The sequence below is a fragment of the Capricornis sumatraensis genome, chromosome 2, assembly GCF_032405125.1.
Source record: "Capricornis sumatraensis isolate serow.1 chromosome 2, serow.2, whole genome shotgun sequence".
Lineage (NCBI taxonomy): Eukaryota > Metazoa > Chordata > Mammalia > Artiodactyla > Bovidae > Capricornis > Capricornis sumatraensis.
In genome coordinates, this window is record NC_091070.1 from 188,179,658 (window position 1) to 188,201,253 (window position 21,596).

The window sequence follows — 21,596 nt, forward strand, 5'->3', positions numbered from 1 at the left end:
TCTCAGCTATTTGTAAGGCCTCCTCAGACAACCATTTTGCCTTTTTGTATTTCTTTTTCTTAGGGATGGTCTTGATCACTGCTTCCTGTACAATGTCATGAACCTCCGTCCATAGTTCTTCAGGCACTCTGTCTATCAGATCTAATCCATTGACTCTGTTTGTCACTTCCATTGTATAATCGGAAGGGATTTGATTTAGGTCATATACCTGAATGGTCTAGTGGTTTTCCCTACTTTCTTCAGTTTAAGTCTGAATTTTGCAGTAAGGAGTTCTGAGGCACAGGCAACTCTCAGTCTTGTTTTTACTGACTGTATAGAGCTTCTCCATCTTTGGCTGCAAAGAATATAATCAATCTGATTTCATTATTGACCATCTTGTGATGTCCATGTGTAGAGTCATCTCTTATGGTGTTGGCAGAGGGTGTTTGCTATGACCAGTGCATTCTCTTGGCAAAACCCTGTTAGTCTTTGCCCTGCTTCGTTTGTATTCCAAGGCCAAATTTGCCCGTTACTCCAGATATTTCTTGACCTCTGCTTTTGCATTCCAGTCCCCTTTAATGAAAAGGACATCTTTTGGGGGTGTTATTTCTAGAAGGTCTGTTAGGTCTTCATAGAATCGTTCAACTTCAGCTTCTTCAGCATTACTGGTTGGGGCATAGACTTGGATTACTGTGATATTGAATGGTTTGCCTTAGAAATGAACAGAGATCATTCTGTCATTTTTGAGACTGTACCCAAGTACTGCATTTCAGACTCTTTCATTGACTATGAGGGCTACTCCGTTTCCTCTAAGGGATTCTTGCTTCTAAGGGATTCTTCTAAGGGATTCTCAAATCCCCTTCCCTGCTTCTCTTCCCTTAATGTGCACCACTATCCAAGATTTAGAAGCGGTAAAAGACTAATTTTTTCCCTCAAATATGTTTCTTTCAAAATCCCTTAAGAATCAAGACTTTCTTCTCTTAAAAAATTTCTATTTTGGTTTTCATGTTTTAAAGTCATCCATGTACCTGCTTTAAAGAAGTAGGTACTAGTTCTCTGAGGCTAGTATGTGAAGCAGCAGTCTCCCTATCATGCTTCCAGTTTCAAGGGTAACTGCAACTCTATAAATTGGTTCTTTCAGTATTTCCTACCATGCCCGTGGAACATGCTTATATGGCTACTTCCTAACTTTTTGGTGTTGGGTATTATATGTTTCTTTTCTCCCCATAGAGGATGAGAATTAAGGTCTCTCTGACCACTGTCACATCCTGTGCATACACAGGCATGAATATAGCTCTCCTCCTTTTGGTTAGATAAAGATAGATTTTTTAAATACTGTAAACACTAATCACAGCTGAGCCATTTGTATACTATGCTTACTTTTCTTTTTCCTGCAGCATTTTATTTTCCCTGGAGTTAAAAGGTGTTGTGATTTTGATTTGCTTACTTGTCTAGGTTACTAGCATCATTTCCACCCCAGACTGTCCCACTTATGTATATCTTCTTTCAGTGTGTTCACATCTTTTTTTTTTTTTTTTCTCTCTTGAAAAAAGTCTCTGAGTCTTCAGATCTTTTTGATCGGAATATTATTCTCAGGATTGGCTCAAGTTTGACAAATCATAGAGATACCTTCAAGAAGCCTTGTTTATCCCCAACAAGACAGTGGGCAGTCATTGCAAATACAGTTGTTCTTTGCACATACCTTATTGTATGGATAAATCACGTAAATATGACTATTTACTATGAATTTACATATGTTCTCTTTTACATGTTGTATTTAAGATTCCTTTATTGCAGAAATACAGAATGTATTCTTATTTTTCATTGTTTTAATTAATTTATATGTGTGTATATATTTTGTATTGTATTCTTTCTTTATAGGCTCTCAAAATTAGAGAGACCTGTAATTGCCCACCACTTTCGGGACCAGACCCTCGATTACTATTCAAACTCAGCATGAAGAATTTTCTTGAAGCAGAGAAAGAAGACCTAAATATCACTGTTAAACAGAAAATGGATGCTCTTCCCATCCAAAACCAGAAGCAAATACCATTAACATGTATAGTGGACAAAAGAACTGGCAGCTGAATTAAAATTTATGAGACACAGGATACATGAAGAATGCAGCAGTCCTTATCATTTTCATGTTATTTTTTTAAAAATGATGTTTGAAAGGAAAAAAATGGATACTCAGGGTCAAATCATGTATATTACAGGTATTATCTAAATTCTTATAATAGGTATTTATTTTTCATGAAATATTGATCTATTTAATCAATTTAAAAATATCTTTAATGAGGAAAATGCCACAGAATAAATTTGTATTACACATTTTTTTTGAATCTTGATTTTTTTAATCCGCAAAAGTGAACTAGCAGTTATATTTCTTATTTTCTCTGATGTTTCGTTTCATTACCTTGTGGTAACTCAGATGTTAAGGGAGTTGAATCAGGCTGATACCAGTGTGAAGATAATTTAACTGATCAACTCTTTCTAACACAGAATATTGAGCCTGTTGTGTATCTTTGTCATTGGTGCCAGCACTAGATCTACTTTTTCACTTCTGAAAATAAAACAGACTAAGAAATCATCTTGGTGGTTAGCTATCAAATGCAGGAGTTTGGTTGACTGTTAAAGATAGCTGACTACAGATGGAGGGTTTTCATGGACAGTGAATGAAACTGCTGAATGATAATTTGGTAAATATTAAAGAAATGGTGGAGATGCATTTCTTAGCTCACTGTTTTGTTCAGGCATTGTGGTCTCAACTTACTTGAATATCTCCAGATGTTTAATATCACTGATTGCCCTTAAAAAAAAGTTACGTAATGTTTGATACATGGAAAAGGGTATACAAATACCCTATAAATCTATGGGTAGATTTGAATGAGGAGATACCCCTCATCCAAGGTAAGGAGCAGCAGCTGCGCTTTGCTGGAGCAGCCGTGAAGAGATACCCCACGCCCAAGGTAAGAGAAACCCAAGTAAGATGGTAGGTGTTGCAAGAGGGCAAAAGAGGGCAGACACACTGAAACCATACTCACAGAAAACTAGTCAATCTAATCACACTAGGACCACAGCCTTGTCTAATTCAATGTCTTAAGCCATGCCTGCAGGGCAACCCAAGATGGGCGGGTCATGGTGGAGAGGTCTGACAGAATGTGGTCCACTGGAGAAGGGAATGGCAAACCACTTTAGTATTCTTGCCTTGAGAACCCCATGAACAGTATGAAAAGGCAAAATGATAGGATACTGAAAGAGGAACTCCCCAGGTCAGTAGGTGCCCAATATGCTACTGGAGATCAGTGGAGAAATAACTCCAGAAAGAATGAAGGGATGGAGCCAAAGCAAAACCAGTACCCAGCTGTGGATGTGACTGGTGATAGAAGCAAGGTCTGATGCTGTAAAGAGCAATATTTCATAGGAACCTGGAATGTCAGGTCCATGAATCAAGGCAAATTGGAAGTGGTCAAACAAGAGATGGCAACAGTGAATGTCGACATTCTAGGAATCAACGATGTACTGGAATTGGTGAATTTAACTCAGATGACCATTATATCTACTACTGCGGGCATGAATCCCTCAGAAGAAATGGAGTAGCTATCATGGTCAACAAAAGAGTTCGAAATGCAGTACTTGGATGCAATCTCAAAAATGACAGAATGATCTCTGTTCATCTCCAAGGCAAACCATTCAATATTACAGTAATCCAAGTCTATGCCCCAACCAGTAATGCTGAAGAAGCTGAAGTTGAACGGTTCTATGAAGACCTTCAAGACCTTTTAGAACTAACATCCCCAAAGATGTCCTTTTCATTATAGGGGACTGGAATGCAAAAGTAGGAAGTTAAGAATCACCTGGAGTAACAGGCAAATTTGGCCTTGGAATGTGGAATGAAGCAGGGCAAAGACTAATAGAGTTTTGCCAAGAAAATGCACTGGTCATAGCAAACACCCTCTTCCAACAACACAAGAGAAGGCTTTACACATGGACATCACCAGACGGTCAACACCGAAATCAGATTGATTATATTCTTTGCAGCCAAAGATGGAGAAGCTCTATACAGTCAACAAAAACAAGACCAGGAGCTGATTGTGGCTCAGATCATGAACTCCTTATTACCAAATTCAGATTTAAATTGAAGAAAGTAGGGGAAAGTGCTAGACCATTCAGGTATGACCTAAATCAAATGCCTTATGATTATACGGTAGAAGTCAGAAATAGATTTAAGGGACTAGATCTGATAGAGTGCCTGATGAACTATAGAATGAGGTTCATGACATTGTACAGGAGACAGGGATCAAGACCATCCCTATGGAAAAGAAATACAAAAAAGCAAAATGGCTGTCTGGGGAGGCCTTACAAATAGCTGTGAAAAGAAGAAAAGTGAAAAACAAAGGAGAAAAGGAAAGATATAAGTATCTGAATGCAGAGTTCCAAAGAATAGCAAGAAGAGATAAGAAAGCCTTCTTCAGCGATCAATGCAAAGAAATAGAGGAAAACAACAGAATGGGAAAGACTAGAGATCTCTTCAAGAAAATTAGAGATACCAAAGGAACATTTCATGCTAAGATGGGCTCAATAAAGGACAGAAACGGTATGGACCTAACAGAAGCAGAAGATATTAACAAGAGATGGCAAGAATACACAAGAACTGTACAAAAAAGATCTTCACGACCTGGATAATCACTATGGTGTGATCTTTCATCTAGAGCCAGACATCCTGGAATGTGAAGTCAAGTGGGCCTTAGAAAGCATCACTACGAATAAAGCTAGTGGAGGTGATGGAATTCCAGTAGAGCTATTTCAAATCTTGAAAGATGATGCTGTGAAAGTGCTGCACTCAATATGCCAACACATTTGAAAAACTCAGCAGTGGCCACAGGACTGGAAAAGGTCAGTTTTCTTTCCAATACCAAAGAAAGGCAATGCCAAAGAATGCTCAAACTACTGCACAATTGCACTCATCTCACATGCTAGTAAAGTAATGCTCAAGATTCTCCAAGCCAGACTTCAGCAATATGAGAACCATGAACTTCCTGATGTTCAAGCTGGTTTTAGACAAGGCAGAGGAACCAGAGATCAAATTGCCAACATCTGCTGGATGATGGAAAAAGCAAGAGAGTTCCAGGAAAACATCTATTTCTGCTTTATTGACTATGCCAAAGCCTTTGACTGTGTGGATCACAATAAACTGTGGAAAATTCTGAAACAGATGGGAATACCAGACCACCTGACCTGCCTCTTGAGAAATCTGTATACAGGCCAGGAAGCAACAGTTAGAACTGGACATGGAACAACAGACTGGTTCCAAATAGGAAAAGGAGTACGTCAAGGCTGTGTATTGTCACCCTGCTTATTTAACTTCTGTGCAGAGTACATCATGAGAAATGCTGGATTGGAAGATACACAAGCTGGAATCAAGATTGCTGGGAGAAATATCAATAACCTCAGATATGCAGATGACACCACCCTTATGGCAGAAAGTGAAGAGGAACTAAAAAGCGTATTGACGAAAGTGAAAGAGGAGAGTGAAAAAGTTGGCTTAAAGTTCAACATTCAGAAAATGAAGATCATGGCATCTGGCCCATGGGATCACGTCTTGGAAAACAGATGGGGAAACAGTGGAAACAGTGTCAGACTTTATTTTTTTGGGCTCCAAAATCACTGCAGATGGTGACTGCAGCCATGAAATTACTCCTTGGAAGGAAAGTTATGACCAACCTAGATAGCATATTCAAAAGCAGAGACATTACTTTGCCGACTAAGGTCCATCTAGTCAAGGCTATGGTTTTTCCAGTAGTCATGTATGGATGTGAGAGTTGGACTGTGAAGAAAGCTGAGTGCTGAAGAATTGATGCCTTTGAACTGTGGTGTTGGAGAAGACTCTTGAGAGTCCCTTGGACTGCAAGGAGGTCCAACCAGTCCATTCTGAAGGAGATTAGCCCTGGGTGTTCTTTGGAAGGAATTATGCTAAAGCTGAAACTCCAGTACTTTGGCCACCTCATGCGAAGAGTTGACTCATTGGAAAAGACTTTGATGCTGGGAGGGATTGGGGGCAGGAGAAGAGGGAGACGACAGAGGATGAGATGGCTGGATGGCATCACTGACTCGATGGACGTGAGTCTGAGTGAACTCCGGGAGTTGGTGATGGACAGGGAGGCCTGGAGTGCTGCGATTCATGGGGTCGCAAAGAGTCAGACATGACTAAGCGACTGAACTGATAAATCTATAAATTAATAGAACATTATCAACACATTGAAGGTACTGTGTGAGGAGGAGCTTAACTCATTTACTTCATTATTATAGCTTACTAAACATTATTCATCCATAATTAAATACTTCTAGAATGCCACTTCTGTGTCTTCTGCCAGCCGTCTGGTGTGAACCTGGGGTCTTTATTGCTCAGTTGGTTCAGTGTTTGAGAAAAAAAGAGCTAGACATGGACCAGAGGGGTTTTAGGATGGGCTGGAACTGGCAGCGTCAGTATCTGTGACCACATCTAACCAAGAAGAGAAAACCTATGGCTGCCTCAGTTCCTCCTCTGGCATCTGAAGTGAATTCCTCTTTTGCCCAACTCTGCCTGTTGCTGTTTGTGACCAGGGATTCTGGGACATGTAGTTCCACCTAAGTCAAATTGCTACAGTGCAAATCTGCACAGGTTCCGTTCCTATACTTGTTTGTTGTATTGTAAACAAGAGACATTCATCATTATTTCTGCTTAGAAAATATCAGAAGAGTTATTTAAGATATCAGAATAGTTTAAAAATAGAGTTTAACTTGATTATGTCATTGTTTTGTTTTCCATTAAACCATATCTTTTATTTTCAAAGCCACGAGATAACTGAAAATAAGAGTAATGTAATCTTACCTTTTTCTGTTGAAAGAAAGAATTTTTAATTTGATAAGTTAGTTGAACCTTGAGCTAAAAATTTTTTTAAAATTATCCAGTACAGTGCTATCTAGTGATAATTTAGTTTCTGGTTGAAGATCACTGCTACATTTTACTTCTTGATAAATCAAGAACCTCACTTTTAATCATGCCTAACTCCTTTTTTGTTTTTTAAGTCTGGAACAAAAATACATTTTATTTATTTTTTATTTAATTTGAGGCTAATTACAATATTGCATTGGTTTTGCCATACATTGACATGAATCAGTCATGGATTTACATGTGTTCCCCATCCTGAACCCCACCCCCACTCCCACCCCCCACTTCCTTCCACATCCCATCCCTCTGGGTCATCCCAGTGCACCAGTCCTGAGCACCCTGTCTCATGCATCGAACCTGGACTGGCGATCTGTTTCACATATGATAATATACATGTTTCAATACTGTTCTCTCAAATCATCCCACCCTCGCCTTCTCCCACAGAGTGCAAAAGACTGTTCTATACATCTGTGTCTCTTTTGCTGTCTCGCATATAGGGTTATCGTTACCATCTTTCTAAATTCCATATATATGTGTTAGTATACTGTATTGGTGTTTTTCTTTCTGGCTTACTTTGTATAATAGGCTCCAGTTTCATCCACCTCAGAACTGACTCAAATGTATTCTTTTTAATGGCCGAGTAATATTCCATTGTGTATATGTACCACAGCTTTCTTACCTATTCATCTGCTGATGGACATCTAGGTTGCTTCCATGTCCTGGCTATTATAAACAGTGCTGTGATGAATATTGGGGTACACGTGTCTCTTTCAGTTCTGGTTTCCTCAGCATATGTGCCCAGCAGTGGGATTGCTGGGTCATATGGCAGTTCTATTTCCAGTTTTTTAAGGAATCTCCACACTGTTCTCCATAGTGGCTGTACTAGTTTCCATTCCCACCAACAGTGTAAGAGGGTTCCCTTTTTTCCACTCTCTCTCCAGAATTTATTGTTTGTAGACTTTTGGATAGCAGCCATTCTGACCGGCATGAGATGGTATGTCATTGTGGTTTTGATTTGCTTTTCTCTGATAATGAGTGATGTTGAGCATCTTTTCAGGTGTTTGTTAGCCATCTGTATGCCTTCTTTGGAGAAATGTCAGTTTAGTTCTTTGGCCCATTTTTTGATTGGGTCGTTTATTTTTCTGAAATTGAGCTGCAGGTGTTGCTTGTATATTTTTGAGATTAATTCTTTTGTCAGTTGCTTCGTTTGCTATTATTTTCTCCCATTCTGAAGGCTGTCTTTTCACCTTGCTTATAGTTTCCTTTGTTCTGCAAAAGCTTTTAATTTTAATTCAGTCCCATTTGTTTATTTTTGCTTTTATTAACATTACTCTGCGAGGTGGGTCATAGAGGATCCTGCTGTGATTTATGTCAAGAAGTGTTTTGCCTATGGTTTCCTCTAGGAGTTTTATAGTTTCTGATCTTACATTTAGATCATTAATCCATTTGAGTTTATTTTTGTGTGTGGTGTTAGAAAGTGTTCTAGTTTCATTCTTTTACAAGTGGTTGACCAGTTTTCTCAGCACTTCTTGTTAAAGAGATTGTCTTTTCTCCATTGTATATTCTTGCCTCCTTTGTCAAAGGTAAGGTGTCCATAGGTGTGTGATTTATCTCTGGGCTTTCTGTTTTGTTCCATTGATCTATATTTCTGTCTTTGTGCCAGTACCATACTGTCTTGATGACTGTAGCTTTGTAGTAGAGCCTGAAGTCAGACAGGTTGATTCCTCCAGTTCCATTCTTCTTTCTCAAGATTGCTTTGGCTATTCGAGGTTTTTTGTGTTTCCATACAAATTGTGATGTTATTTGTTCTAGTTCTGTGCAAAATACCATTGGTAGCTTGATAGGGATTGCATTGAATCTATAGATTGCTTTGAGTAGTATACTCATTTTCACTATATTGATTCTTCCAATCCATGAACATGGTATATTTCTCCATCTATTAGTGTCCTCTTTGATTTCTTTCATCAGTGTTTTATAGTTTTCTATATATAGGTCTTTTGTTTCTTTAGGTAGATATATTCCTAAGTATTTTATTCTTTTCATTTCAATGGTGAATGGAATTGTTTCCTTAATTTCTCTTTCTATGTTCTCATTGTTAGTGTATAGGAATGCAAGGGATTTCTGTGTGTTAATTTTATATCCTGCAACTTTACTATATTCATTGATTAGCTCTAGTAATTTTCTGATGGCATCTTTAGGGTTTTCTATGTAGAAGATCATGTCATCTGCAAACAGTGAGAGTTTTACTTCTTCTTTTCCCATCTGGATTCCTTTTATTTATTTTTCTGCTCTGATTGCTATGGCCAAAACTTGCAAAACTATGTTGAGTAGTAGTGGTGAGAGTGGGCACCCTTGTGGTGTTCCTTACTTTAGGGGAAATTCTTTCAGTTTTTCATCATTGAGGATAATGTTTGCTGTGGGTTTGTCATAAATTGCTTTTATTATGTTGAGGTATGTTCTTTCTATTCCTGCTTTCTGGAGGGTTTTTATCATAAATGAAGGTTACATTTTGTCAAAGGCTTTCTCTGCATCTATTGAGATAATCATATGGTTTTTATCTTTCAATTTGTTAATGTGGTATATTACATTGATTGATTTGCAGATATTGCAGAATCCTTGCATCCTTGGGATAAAGCCCACTTGGTCAGATGTATGATCTTTTTAATATGTTGTTGGATTCTGTTTGCTAGAATTTTGTTAAGGATTTTTGCATCTTTTTCATCAGTGATTTTGGCCTGTAGTTTTCTTTTTTTGTGGTATCTTTGTCTGGTTTTACTATTAGGGTGATGGTGGCCTCATAGAATGAGTTTGGAAGTTTAACTTCCTCTGCAATTTTCTGGAAGATTTTAAGTAGGGTAGGTGTTAGCTCTTCTCTCAATTTTTTGGTAGAATTCAGCTGTGAAGCTGTCTGGACCTAGGCTTTTGTTTGCTGGAAGATTTCTGATTACAATTTTTATTTCCATGCTTGTGATGGGTCTGTTAAGATTTTCTATTTCTTAAAGGTTCAGTTTTGGAAAGTTGTACTTTTCTAAGAATTTGTCCGTTTCTTCCAAGTTGTCCATTTTATTGGCATATAATTGCTGATAGTAGTTTATGATCCTTTGTATTTCTGTGTTGTCTGTTGTGATTTCTCTGTTTTCATTTATAATTTTGTTGATTTGATTCTTCTCCCTTTGTTTCTTGATGAGTCTGGGTAATGGTTTGTCAATTTTATTTATCTTCTCAAAGAACCAGCTTTAAGCTTTGTTGATTTTTGCTATCGTCTCCAATGTTTCTTTTTCATTTATTTCTGCCCTAATTTTTAAGATTTCTTTTCTTCTACTAACCCTGGGGTTCTCCATTTCTTCCTTTTCTAGTTGCTTTAGCTATAGAGTTAAATTATTTATTTGACTTTTTTCTTCTTTCTTGAGGTAAGCCTGTATTGCTATGAACCTTCCCCTTAGCACTGCTTTTACAGTGTCCCATGGGGTTTGGGTTGTTGTGTTTTCATTTTCATTCATTTCTATGCATATTTTGATTTCTTTTTTGATTTCGTCTGTGATTTGTTGGTTATCTAGCAGCATGTTGTTCAGCCTCCATATGCTGGAATTTTTAATAGTTTTTCTCCTGTAATTGACATCTAATCTTACTTCATTGTGGTCAGAAAAGATGCTTGGAATAATTTCAATTTTTTTTTAATTTACAAGGGTAGCTTTATGGCCCAGGATATGATTTATTCTGGAAAAGGTTCCCACTTGAGAAAAGGGTGAAATTCATTGTTTTGGGATGAAATGTCCTATAGATATCAATTAAGTCTAACTGGTCCATTGTATCATTTAAAGTTTGTGTTTCCCTGTTAATTTTCTGTTTAGTGATTCATGCATAGGTGTGAGTGGGGTATTAAAGTCTCCCACTATTATCATGTTACTGTTAATTTCCCCTTTTATACTTGTTAGCATTTGCCTTACTTATTGCGGTGCTCCTATGTTGGGTGCATATATATTTATAATTTTTGTATCTTCTTCTTGGATTGATCCTTTGATCATTATGTAGTGTCCTTCTTTGTCTCTTTTCACAGCCTTTATTTTAAAATCTATTTTATCTGATATGATTATTGCTACTCCTGCTTTCTTTTGGTCTCTATTTGTGTGGAATATCTTTTCCCAGCCCTTCACTTTCAGTCTGTATGTGTCCCTTGTTTTGAGGTGGGTCACTTGTAGACAACATATATAGGGGTCTTATTTTTGTATCCATTCAGCCAGTCTTTGTCTTTTGGCTGGGGCATTCAACCCATTTACATTTAAGGTAATTATTGATAAGTATGATCTTGTTGCCATTTACTTTGTTGTTTTGGGTTCAAGTTTATACACCATTTCTGTGTTTCCTGTCTAGAGAAGATCCTTTTGTATTTGTTGAAGAGCTGGTTTGGTGGTGCTGAATTCTCTGAGCTTTTGCTTGTCTGTAAAGCTTTTGATTTCTCCTTCATACTTGATCCTTGTCGGGTACACTAATCTGGGCTGTAGGTTTTTCTCTCTCATCACTTTAAGTATGTCCTGCCATTCCCTCTGGCCTGAAGCGTTTCTATTGAAAGATCAGCTGTTATCCTTATGGGAATCCCCTTGTGTTTTATTTGTTGTTTTTCCCTTGCTGCTTTTAATATTTGTTCTTTGTGTTTGATCTTTGTTAATTTGATTAATATGTATCTTGGAGTGTTTTACCTTAGGTTTATCCTGTTTGGGACTCTCTGGGTTTCTTGGACTTGGGTGACTATTTCCTTCCCCATTTTAGGGAAGTTTTCAACTATTATCTCTTCAAGTCTTTTCTCATGATCTTTCTTTTTGTCTTCTTCTTCTGGGACTCCTATGATTCGAATGTTGGGGCATTTAACATTGTCCCAGAGGTCTCTGAGGTTGTCCTCATTTCTTTTAATTCTTTTTTGTTTTTTCCTCTCTGCTTCATTTATTTCTACCATTCCATCTTCTGCCTCACTTATCCTATCTTCTGCCTCCATTATTCTACTGTTGGTTCCCTCCAGAGTGTTTTGATCTCATTTATTGTATTATTCATTATTGACTCTTTTTTATTTCTTCTAGGTCCTTGTTATACATTTCTTGCATCTTCTCAATCCTTGTCTCCAGGCTATTTATCTGTAACTCCATTTTGTTTTCAAGATTTTTGATCATTTTCACTATCATTATTTTGAATTCTTTATCAGGTAGATTCCCTATCTCTTCCTCTTTTGTTTGGTTTGGTGGGTACTTATCCTGTTCCTTTACCTGCTGAGTATTTCTCTGCCTTTTCATCTTGTTTAGATTGCTGTGTTTGGGGTGGCCTTTCTGTATTCTGGCAGTTTGTGGTTCCTCTTTATTGTGGAGTTTACTCACTGTGGGTGGGGTTGGATGAGTGGCTTGTCAAGGTTTCCTGGTTAGGGAAGCTTGCATTGGTGTTCTGGTGGGTGGAGCTGGATTTCTTCTCCCTGGAATGCAAAGAAGTGTCCAGTAGTGAGTTTTGAGATGTCTATGGGTTTGATGTGACTTTGGGCAGCCTGTATTTTGAAGCTCAGGGCTATGTTCCTGCATTGCTTGAGAATTTGCCTGATATGTCTTGCTCTGGAACTTGTTGGCTCTTGAGTGGTGCTTGCTTTCAGTGTAGGGATGGAGGATTTTGGATGAGCTCTTATTAATTAATGTTCCCTGCAGTCAGGAGTTCTCTGGTGTTCTCAGGTTTTGGACTTAAGCCTCCTGCCTCTGGTTTTCAGTCTTATTGCTACAGTAGCCTCAAGACTTCACCATCTATACAGCACCAATGATGAAACATCTTGGTAAAGAATCTGCCTGCAGTGTAGGAGACCCGGGTTCGATTCCTGGGTTGTGAAGATCCCCTGGAGAAGGAAATGGCAACCCACTCCAGTATCCTTGCCTGGAAAATCTCACGGACAGAGGGCTGCAGTCCATGGGGTCGCAAAGGGTCGGGTACGACTGAGCGACTAACACTAATGATGAAAAGCTTCCCACAGTGAGGGACACCTTGAGAGGTTCAGAGTTACATGGAGAAGAGAAGAGGAAGGAGGGAGTTAGAGGTGACCAGGAGGAGAAGAGGGGGAATCGAAAGGAGAGAGACAGATCCAGCCAGTAATCAGTTCCCTAAGTGTTCTCCACAGTCTGGAACACACAAAGAGATTCACAGAGTTTGGTAAAGAAGAGAAGGGGAAGGGAGGAGAAAAAGGCGACCTGGTGGAGAAAAAAGACTCAAAAGTGGGAGAGAGCAATCAAGCCATTAATCACACTCCCAAGTTAAAATGGGTACTGAAGATTGGGTTCTTAAAGGTACAAAATTGATAACAAATACCAAAAGCAAAGATTAAAAATCTAGAGTAGTGGTTAGATTCTCAAAAATACAATATTAAAAAAAAGTCAAAAAAATTATATATATATGAAGTTTGCTTTAAAAATAGGGTCTTTTTTTTTGCAAGTTAATAGTAGGTTATAAAAATGAAAATTAAAGAAGTAATAGAGGACTTAAATTTTTTTTTTCATTTTTTAAAAATTTAAAAAGTGATAATAGTAAAAGTATATCTAGGAACTTCTCTGGAGCTGTTGCAGGCAGTGTGTGGTCAGTTCAGTTTCAGATAGTTCCTTGATCCGGCTTATACTTCTCAAGATCTATAGGCCCCTTCCAGTGTAGTTGGTGCTAACTAGAGGTTTTAATTGTTGCACCTGTCACTTGCAAAACGGTTCCCTCTGTTTATTTTACCTTCTGTTTGCTGCTCTCTTCAGTGTCTAATTTCCGCCCTGACACACGGGGGCAAAGGTGGTCACTTATTTAGGCTCACTTGTTCAGTGATGTTGTGGGGAGGGAGAAACACTGCAAACAAATACCACTGGCATGTGTGGGGAGTGCTCTCAGCGCCTGGGCCACACTGGGTGCTCCCACTCATGGCACATGTGCTTTCCCAGTGTACACTTCTCAGGCTCTAGATTGCTCTGCCGGGAACTATCTGAGGCCAGCCCTGGGTTGTATGCACTTCCCAGGTCTAAGTCGCTCGGGTTCTGGTTCTTGGGTGCTCCACAAAGGCGCAGACTCGGTTGGGTCTGTGTTTTGTGCCCTTCCCAGGTCCAAGCAGCTCAGGTGACCAGGTGCTTGGCGAGCGCAGTCTCCCCAGGTGGGGAGTGCGTCTTATAACCTCCCTGGTCCCAGCAGCTCAGTTTCCTGGGTGGCAGCGGGTGCGCCGTCTCAGGTGTGCCGTGTGGTTCTTCTGGGGAGCTGGTCCCTGGCTGCGACCCTCCTGGCAGATGTCAACCGCCCAGAATCCCAATAAGTCTTGGCTAGCAACTGGGAGCCTGCTTGCAGTTTGGTAGAGGATGCCATCTCTGGGGCTGAGATTGCCCCTTTCCGGCTCTGGCTGTCCCCACCTGCCTCCCTGTCTCCAGCGGGGGATGGGCTGGTCTGCAGCCGGCTAGCTCTCCTCTGGTATTCGCTCAGTCCTCTGTTCTGTGAGCGGACCTGGCAGTGCCTTAGGTTAGGGCTTTTCACAGGATAGTTCTCTCTCTCTGTCTCTTTTTTTTTCTCTCTCTCTCTGGCTATCCCGCAGTTTGGGTTGCTATCTCACGTTAGTTCCCTCAGATTGCCCTCAGAGCATTCAGGCCCTGTCCTTACTCTAAACAATGCAGCCCACGCCTCCCTGTTCAGCCCCTGCTTGGCCGATGCACTGGGAGTTGCCCTTAGGCACGTAATCTGTGGGTTTTATTTATTTATTTTTCCTCCCAGTTATGTTGCCCTCTGAGATTCCAAAACTCCCCACAGACCTGCCGGTGAGCGTGCTTCCTGGTGTTTGGAAACCTCTCTTTTAAGACTCCCTTCCCGGGACGGAGCTCCGTCCCTACCTCTTTTGTCTCTCTTTTTATCTCTCATATTTTGTCCTACTTCCTTTGAAAGACAACGGGCTGCCTTTCTGGGTGCCTGATGTCCTCTGCCAGCATTCAGAAGTTGTTTTGTGAAATTTTCTCAGCGTTCAAATTTTTTTTTCTATGAATTTGTCGGAGAGAAAGTGGTCTCCCCATCCTATTCCTCCGCCATCTTAGGACCGCCCCTGTATTACACATTTTACTGTGTCTTATACTGTTGATTTTGGGAGAAAACCTCTAGTGGGTAAAAAATCAGAATATCAGAATGTGAAATATTTGTTATGACCTAGAGGAAAATTCTCAAAGCCAGGCTTCAGCAATACGTGAACCGTGAACTTCCTGATGTTCAAGCTGGTTTTAGAAAAGGCAGAGGAACCAGAGATCAAATTGCCAACATCTGCTGGATCATGGAAAAAAGCAAGAGAGTTCCAAAAAAATATCTACTTCTGCTTTATTGACTATGCCAAAGCCTTTGGCTGTGTGGATCACAATAAACTGTGGAAAATTCTGAGAGAGATGGGAATACCAGACCACCTGACCTGCCTCTTGAGAAATCTGTATGCAGGTCAGGAAGGAACAGTTAGAACTGGACATGGAACAACAGACTGGTTCCAAATAGGAAAAGGAGTACGTCAAGGCTGTATATTGTCACCCTGCTTATTTAACTTATATGCAGAGTACATCATGAGAAACGCTGGACTGGAGGAAACAAGCTGGAATCAAGATTGCTGGGAGAAATATCAAGAACCTCAGATATGCAGGTGATACCACCCTTATAGCAGAAAGTGAAGACGAGAGCAAAAAAGTTGGCTTAAAGCTCAACATTCAGAAAATGAAGATCATGGCATCCGGTCCCATCACTTCATGGGAAATATATGGGGAAACAGTACAAACAGTGTCAGACTTTATTTTTGGGGGCTCCAAAATCACTGGATATGGTGACTGCAGCCATGAAATTAAAAGACGCTTACTCCTTGGAAAAAAAGTTATGACCAACCTAGATGAGATGGCTGGATGGCATCATGGACTCGATGGACGTGAGTCTGAGTGAACTCCGGGAGATGGTGATGGACAGGGAGGCCTGGCATGCTGCGATTCATGGGGTCACAGAGTCGGACATGACTGAGCGGCTGAACTGAACTGATGTATGGATGTGAGAGTTGGACTGTAAAGAAGGCTGAGCACCGAAGAATTGATGCTTTTGAATTGTGGTGTTGGAGAAGACTCTTGAGAGTCCTTGGTCTGCAAGGAGATCCAACCAGTCCATTCTGAAGGAGATCAGCCCTAGGATTTCTTTGGAAGGAATGATGCTAAAGCTGAAGCTCCAGTACTTTGGCCACCTCATGCGAAGAGTGGAAAAGACTCTGATGCTGGGAGGGATTGGGGGCAGGAGGAGAAGGGGACAACAGAGGATGAGATGGCTGGATGGCATCACTGACTCAATGGACGTGAGTCTGAGTGAACTCTGGGAGTTGGTGATGGACAGGGAGGCCTGCCATGCCTTGCCTGGAGAATCCCACGGGCGGAGGAGCCTGGTGGGCTGCAGTCCATGGGGTCGCAAAGGGTCGGACACGACTGAGTAACTTCACTTTCACGTGTTGCAGAAGGAAATGGCAACCCACTCCAGTGTTCTTGCCTGGAGAATCCCAGGGATGGCAGAGCCTGGTCGGCTGCCATCTATGGGGTCGCACAACTGAAGCGACTTAGCAGCAGCAGAGGGTTCCAGCTGAGCCTAAACTGAATTTAAGAGTCTGGGTGGTTGCAAGGAGCTAGGAAATTGATAGTCTGAAATAGGCAGAAATTGGTTTGCATTAGGACTGCAATTGTGTGGAATAGGGCACCTTTGACTAGAGAGTTTCCTGATCCTCATCTGTGGGCCATGAGTGATTAAGAAGAAGCTGAAGAAGCTCTTTCCATAGGCAGACACACGTAGTGCGGTTTGTGGTCTAAGTGATCAAGTGAGAAAATGTGGAGCAGGATCTTCTCTGCAGACATGGTGTGCTTCTGGTGCACTGAAGCCAAAGCAGGCAGTTGTGTCGTCTGGGCTCGTTGATGGCATTATAGTCTCGGTACCTCGGGGGTTCTCAGCACAGCCAACCTGTTCTCACTGCGGTTTCACGGAGACGCAGGCAGGGGTGAGGTGTAGTCCCCAAGTTGATCTCTCTGGGCAGTATACATCGAAAAAGATCTGGATGAAGATGAAAGAAGCACAAGACACATCCCTAGTGATACCCAGAAATTACTGTATTTGCTACATGTAGAAATAGGTTTTTAAAATGTATTGTTGTTTTTGTATGATTTGTACTCCCAAACTGGTGAAGTCTAGTGATGCTGAGGTTATATTAAGAGGGATTTTTTCTTATAACAGATTAAATCAAATAAATAGTTTAATAGAAAAAGGGAAAATAAGCTACCTTTTACCTGTGCCCATTCATCACACAACCCTGTGAATACTTCTTACTACAGGCATACCTCGGAGATACTGCAGGATCGGTTCCAGAGCACCACAGGAAAGTGAATATCCCAGCCAAATGAGTTGCAATTTTTTTGGCTTCCCAGTGCATATAAAACTTATATTTATACTGTACTGTAGTCTATTACATGTGCAATAGCATCATGTGTAAAAAACAATGTACACACCTTAATTAAAAAATCATGCTGTCGGGACAGGGTGACACAGTCTTGCCACAAACCTTCAATTTGTAAAAGACATGATACCTGCAAAGTGCAATAAAGTGAAGCGCAGTGAAATGAGGCATGCCCGTATTTTCATTTTATGATGAGAAACAGGCTTGCAGAGGTTCAAAGATACACTCAGTGTCTCTCACCTAGAAGGAGCAAAGCTAGACCTGCCTGACTACAAATAGGTCCACTTCCCCACTCAGCTTTCTAAAAACTACCGAAAGGAACAAACTCTATTCTATGTTGTTGGTCAGCTTCCTCATGTACGACTTTGATATAGGTAAAAAACTGTCTAAGTTTAAAATCAAGGGTCACTTGCATCATCTCTAAGACTGTTTTCCAGGTCCTCCTCTCAGACGTTTCTATCAGGCTTCATGTGAAAAACCTGGAATGAGGCAGGACAGATGTGAAACCTCTTGCCCTGCCTGTGAAACTCTTACTTCTCACTGGGGATATGTCTGGATGCAGTTACATTTTCTTTGACAAAATATTGACCTAGTTGTTAAGAAGACAAGTCCAGAGTGTATTTATGTTTTTTGAGGCTGTCTATATATCGCTTGGAAGGAATCCCCTCATCTGCCCACGAGACAACACTTGTAAGGCAGAGGTTTGGATTAACCATTCTCCATTTGGTTGTTCTTTCCTCCCTTAGTGATTGGAGTTCTGACACTCCATGCCATGTAATGACATCTGGAGAAGGCCCCCTACAGGTCAACAGTAAAGCACAGTTTCAGATTGCCCTGTAAATTTCCTAAGAAAATTATGTGGTGGAGACCCTAGTCTGTTTTTTTTTCTTCTATTCTCACATCTAATTGTATGTTCAGACTTCCTAGAAAACATATACAAGTTGACATCTTGTCAGAAAGAGCAGAGAAAATATAGAGATGATAATTTTATAGTGTACATGAAAAGGATTCTTTTAAAACTAGAATCAATAAATGTAAAAGAAATGTTACATTTCAGCTCAGAGTTTTAGGAGAAATTAGATAGCAATTGGAACATAATATGTGTACATATGCTTTAAGTTGTACATGGAAACGACCTGTCTATGTCCTGCATTTAGTTGCTTAACTTACTTTCAGTGCTTTTTATGTGCTTGAAGGATTTAGATGCTATTGGCTGGAACATGATGCTGGTTAATCCAGGGCAGAAATTCAATCTAATTTTGTTTATAATCCAAATAGTTTTAATACTATACCCTCTAAAACTAAGCTCAAAGAAAACATGTATATTTACTGCTATATCGCTAATACCTAATCATTTTTAGCACATTTGCGTTTTGCTGATAATGTACAATATCATCTGGTCAAAAGATTAGAAAAAAGGAAAAGCAATCATGCTTGGTGAAATCTCTGCCTTTTGGTAGCCATGAGACCCTGGACAAGTCCCCTAAACCCTCTAACCCTCATTTCTTCATTTATAAATGGAGATAATAAATCCTACTTTATAGGTTAATGTGATGATTAAGGGAAATGATGTACTGAAAGCATTTAGCACAATGTCCAGAGCTCCAAACATAATAAAAATAGCCACAATTTATTGAATTCTTACTTTGTACTAAGCACTGTGCTAAGCATTTTTCAAGCATTATTGAACCTCACTGTAACCTTGTATATGATAGATATTATATTATCCCCTATTATAGATCAGGAAACTGATGTTCAGGGGGTTAATGAAACTTGCTTAAGGTCACATGGTATATTTCTTAAGATTATTTTACTTTCAAGAACAGAAAAACCAACTCAACCTCAATCAAGAAAATTTATTGTCTTAGCCAGCAAGCCCAGAAGTGCACTAGCTCTGGACACAGTTCAGTCCAGAGGATCATGATATCAGCAGAGCAATGGCTCTTTGTGATTTTTCTCAGCTCTGGCTTCTCTCTCCTCTGATGATAATCAAGATGGCTGTTGGCAGCCGCCAGGTTTACTTCACATCTAGGTGGGAAGAGTGACTCACTTTGCAACTTTTGAAACAAAGCCTTCATTTCTAATTGCAGCCTCAAAAAGATTATCCCAGAAGCAGTCACCATCACCAAGGTAGAGGATGGGATTGTCCTGACTGGCAGGAGCCAAGGATGGGTACAGTCAACAGCACCCAAACAGAGCTCTATGACACGGTGGGGGACATGCAACTGAAGGGTCTTTTGAGTGATGAATAAAGAAACCTGTTACCTTTGCCTCTTTGAGCAAGTAAGGAAACATGATCCTTTGAAGATTGGTCTGAAATGATATTTAATCTGGACAAAAACACTGTAGCAAAATTTTATGTTGATATGATAGTGGATTTGTGTTGAAATGTTTGTTTTATCATTTATAATTTTTTTTTTTGGCCCATCCTGAATTATATCCTCAAAATCAACCTATGAGATTGGAAGGACAAGTGAGTTTTGCTCATAGGGGATAAAACTAAAGCTTGAAGGAGTTAGGCAAGTTATCCAAGTGAATGGCTGAACTGAGATCAGAAGGAAAAGATTTGTTGATTTATAATCCTGTGCTCATTCAACAGTAACACCACACTGTAACTCCACTCTCTTTGGAGAGGCAGGCCTTACCTCCATTTTTTATCTCAAAACTGAAGCTCAAAGGTACTAAGCAACTGTATGCCCAGCACTGCTCAGCAAGTAATGGCAGAACTGAGATTCAAGCCTTCGTCTTCTGATTCCAGAGTCTGTGCTCCTCATCAATTTACTGCTTCAGCTGACAAATCTCATAAAGGAAGTGGAAATGCACAGGGTTCCTTTCCTTTCACTCCTCACTTGCGAACAGCAGGGCCAATACCTTCGCTTCCCTTTCTTAAAAGCACTCATTTTAGTGCTCTATGGCATGTGGTAAAAATATCTATTTTAAGCATATTCATATACATGAAGATAAAATTCCTGGTAATTGTTCTATTATATAGCATGTTTTTTTAAAAATTGAAATACTCATGATTTACAATGCTGTGTTAATTCTGCTGTACAGCAAAGAGACTCAGTTTTATATATATGTATACACACACATATATATGTGCACAGAAATTCTTTTTTATATGCATCACCATTATGGTTTATCTCAGGATATTGAATATAGTTCCATGTGCTGTACAATAGACCTTGTTTCTCCATCCTAAGTGTAGTAGTTTGCATCTTTCAACCCCAGGTTCCCAGTCCATCCCTCCCCCATCTCCCTCCTCCTTGGCAGCCACAAGTCTGCTCTTTATGTCTGTGAATCTGTTTCTCTTCCATAGATTGTTCATTGGTGTCATCTTTTAGGTTCCAAGTATGAGGATATCATATGTCTTTTGTCATATATCTTTTGTCATATATCATTTGTCTTTTTCTGATTTACTTCACTTAGAATGATAATCTCATTGCATCTGTGTTGCTGCAAAGGGCATTATATTGTTCTTTTTTATGGCTGAGTAGTATTTATTGTATTTGTGTACCATATCTTCTTTATCCATTTGTCTGTCGATGGACATGTAGGTTGTTTCCATATCTTTGATATTGTGAATAGTGTCACCGTGAACACTGGCTTGTATGTATCTTTTCAAATTAGAGTTTTGTCTGGATATATGCCCACTTGTGGGATTGCTGGATCATGTGGTAATTCTATTTTTAGTTTTCTGAGGAACCTCTCTACTGTTTTCCATAATGGCTGCACAAACTTAAATTCCCACCAACAGTGTAGGAGGGTTCCCTCTTCTCTATACCCTCTCCAGCATTTGTATAATGTATTTTTATTGAAACCTAGAGAGTTCCTTAATCTGTGTAAAAACATATATATATATATATATATATATAATTTCACTGTGGAAAGAAAGCACTATCAGTGCATCCCCCCTTTATTCCTTCAGTTCAGTTCAGTCGCTCAGTCGTGTCTGACTCTTTGCGACCCCAAGAATCGCAGCACGCCAGGCCTCCCTGTCCATCACCATCTCCCGGAGTTCACTCAGACTCATGTCCATCGAGTCAGTGATGCCATCCAGCCATCTCATCCTCTGTCGTCCCCTTCTCCTCCTGACCCCAATCCCTCCCAGCATCAGTGTCTTTTCCAATGAGTCAACTCTTCGCATGAGGTGGCCAAAGTACTGGAGCTTCAGCTTTAGTATCATTCCTTCCAAAGAAATCCCAGGGCTGATCT

The 21,596-nt window shown here is 39.9% G+C and overlaps 1 protein-coding gene across 2 annotated transcripts in view; it reads left to right on the plus strand.

Annotated features, from left to right (window-relative positions):
- OMA1 (OMA1 zinc metallopeptidase) overlaps positions 1-2,285 on the plus strand; it is a 61,599-nt gene extending 59,314 nt beyond the window's left edge. For both annotated transcript variants that reach the window (XM_068965772.1, XM_068965773.1), the window contains exon 9: positions 1,861-2,285. In XM_068965772.1, coding sequence (XP_068821873.1) covers positions 1,861-2,067 — 207 coding nt within the window. In that variant the 3' untranslated portion in view covers positions 2,068-2,285. The remainder of the gene's footprint in view (positions 1-1,860) is intronic.
- Positions 2,286-21,596: the final 19,311 nt, after the last annotated feature.